The 2,870-nt window shown below is 45.8% G+C and overlaps 1 protein-coding gene across 1 annotated transcript in view; it reads left to right on the forward strand.

Annotated features, from left to right (window-relative positions):
• The first annotated feature begins 515 nt into the window (after positions 1–515).
• The window catches only part of LOC128328982 (uncharacterized), a 3,436-nt gene continuing 1,081 nt past the window's right edge, over positions 516–2,870 (forward strand). Inside the window, exons 1-2 of the mRNA XM_053259302.1 lie at positions 516–740; positions 1,753–2,749. Coding sequence (XP_053115277.1) covers positions 1,768–2,749 — 982 coding nt within the window. The 5' untranslated portion in view covers positions 516–740; positions 1,753–1,767. The remainder of the gene's footprint in view (positions 741–1,752; positions 2,750–2,870) is intronic.

Below are 2,870 nucleotides of genomic sequence, written 5' to 3' on the forward strand. Positions count from 1 at the left end.
AATAACAAATAAATCAGACAGATCCCTGTCCCCAAAGGGATCACAATCTAAGAGAAACATAAGACAGACACCAGCAACAGTCACTGGAGGTATTGTGCTGGGGGTGGATCGGGCCAGTTACTCTCCCCCTGCTGAGTAAAGAGAATCGCCACATTTAAAAGGTACCTCTTCTTCCCACAAAGGAAGAAATTTCTCATTCCTTTTAAGCTGGGGCAATTAGTTTTTATAATGATCCAAAGGGGACGTTCTCTCCTGCTCTAGGCCTACTCCTTCTTAAATAGATAGATGGGTGGAAAGTACTTTCCAAACCCCACAGGGGAATTCCCTCCAAGCACATTGGCTCCTGGTCAAAGCCTGGTCAGGTCATTGTCCAGAAGTTCTTCCTTCATCTGGGACGGTCCGTCTGTGATGTTCCACGCTGCACTCAACCCTTGGCCCTCTGCTCACAGCACTCTTTTGTTGCACTCGGCACCTCTTGGTGCTTTCTCCCATACCCCTGAGCAACTAGAACTCTTTTAAACGGGTGGTTTTTAGAAAACTGAAGGTACTTTGGTATTTGGGTGAAAGTGCCTCATTTGCAGTTTCTTTTTCATTTCTGCCTTTTCCCCATTTTGCTGGCTTTTAACCAGGTCAAGGCTTTTCGTTTCCTCAGCATATAAACACCACAAAGTATTGCTCACTCATCATTGCTCCTGGGGGTTCAAGAGAGAGAAGAAGAGGAGCGCGTAAAGGGGATAGAAGTAAGTATCTGAGACCGCTTGCTTAGGGTCCTACTTCAGGCAAACAGACTGTTAGGATAATGCTCCAGTATTGCTCCAGTATTACTTGGTGTTCATTTCAGGACAAAACTGCTGCTTTAATTAAAAGCTTAGTGAAGGACGCTTGGGATTTTTAGCTCATTTGGGAATGTGAGGTGCACAAGGAGGGAACGATATGATTATCTGTCACTGGCAGTTTTAGTATGACAAATCTTGCTTTATTGTAGGAGCCTGGATATTTACATTAAAGTTCTAGCCCCCCCTCCACACACACACACACCATCACCACCACATTAGACTTCAGTGGGAAGTTTCCAAAGGGAAACATTAGGAAAACATCTTTTTGCTTTTAATGACTGGTGTTGAGCAGGTTAAAACAATCCTGACATCTAGCCCCTCCAAAATATTTCTAGTCCACTCTTCCATCTTAATATATGCCAAAGGTGACTTCCATAATAGGGCTGGAGAAACAATTGGCATAGCAATGATGTTAAGTGCTCAACAGTAAGCTACTTGTGTTTCTTTTCCCAAGTAAACAATTAAATGATCCAAATCATTAAAATGTTCAACAGAGGAGACAGTGAGATACAGGGCCCCAAGTTCCTTGTTACTTAGAGCAGGCTACTCCATCACAAAAAAAGCAAAACAAAAAAACAGAGACAAATACAAAACCCAAGTGCATAACAAGGGATTTCATCAACACACAAAGTGACAGGCATTCAGGGCAGAAAGATAGAGAGCCAGCCTGGTATAATGGTTAGAGTGCTGGACTAGGACCGGGGAGACCCGAGTTCAAATCCCCATTCAGCCATGAAACTAGCTGGGTGACTCTGGGCCAGTCACTTCTCTCTCAGCCTAACCTACTTCACAGGGTTGTTGTGAGGAGAAACTGAAGTATGTAGTACACCGCTCTGGGCTCCTTGGAGGAAGAGCGGGATATAAATGTAAAATAATAATAATAATAATAATATTTCAGGAATGTTTTGCTTTTCAGAGTCTAGAGACGACGATGGCGATAAGCACTTTGGCGGTTTTGCTTTTGTTCTCTTCCATTATGACATTTGGCATCTCCCATATCGTCCATTATACAAGCTCTGGGGGAATATGCGGAGATACATGTGGATATCATGGCTACGGTTATACTTGGTGCAAGCAAAGTGGTGGCAGTGGGAAAGCTTGGGACTACTGTTCCTTAGAAGAGGGCCTGGAAGCTTCTGGCAAAAATTGTTCCTCATCCTGCGATTTCTGGGGGAAATCTTACCGCTTCTGTTACTTAAGCGATGGCAAGTGGCACTACTGTGGATTGACAGGTCAGAGGGAACTCCTTGAATATTCCCAGGACAATTACATGTGCATCAATGATTGCCGAGTAACCAAAGGCTCTTTCCAGTGTGATACAATCCATGGCCCTCGACGCTGCTCCCCATTCTATGATGTGACCCCCACAGGTTTGCCCTGCCATTATCACTACCGTTGCTCCAGATACGGACACAGTGAGTCTCGGTGCCTTACAGATAATGATGAAGGCAGATGGGATTACTGCAGGCAGAAGAGCCTGGAGGAGTGTGTGTGGACGAAAGACCTCGTCTTCCACAAAGAGATCTGCACACTTTCCAACTCCCAAAGGGAAGGCAGGATCATCTTCCGCAGAGAGAATCGGAAACAGATGCTCCCTCTTTCCAGCGAAGAATTCAAAAATGCTGCCCACCTTATTGACAAAATCACCTTAGTCACAAGGCTCCCTGACTCTGGGAATCTGACAAATGTGCGTTTCTATAGGCAAAAAGACGTTTTCTGTAAAGGCATCAGTTATCACAGGGTGGAACTTCAGATCGATGCCTCTGTGCCTGTTGCCCATGTCCTTTTCTCAAAGCTCCTGAACTCTGCTGAGATCTTGCGCTTGGCATTTTACACCAGCCTTCATAGCACCTTTTATCTCCCTGCGTATACCATTGCTGTGTCTGTGGGTGAACCGATGTTATGTTCCACAGGCAGTTAGGGGTGTGCACCGGACCGCGGACCTGCGGCTCGGCACTGGGGTGGGGGGTTCCATTAAGGGCGGGGGGGGCTTTACTCACCCCTCCCGCGCTTTGCAAGTTTGGTGCCATAATT

Source organism: Hemicordylus capensis, chromosome 6 (genome assembly GCF_027244095.1).
Source record: "Hemicordylus capensis ecotype Gifberg chromosome 6, rHemCap1.1.pri, whole genome shotgun sequence".
NCBI lineage: Eukaryota > Metazoa > Chordata > Lepidosauria > Squamata > Cordylidae > Hemicordylus > Hemicordylus capensis.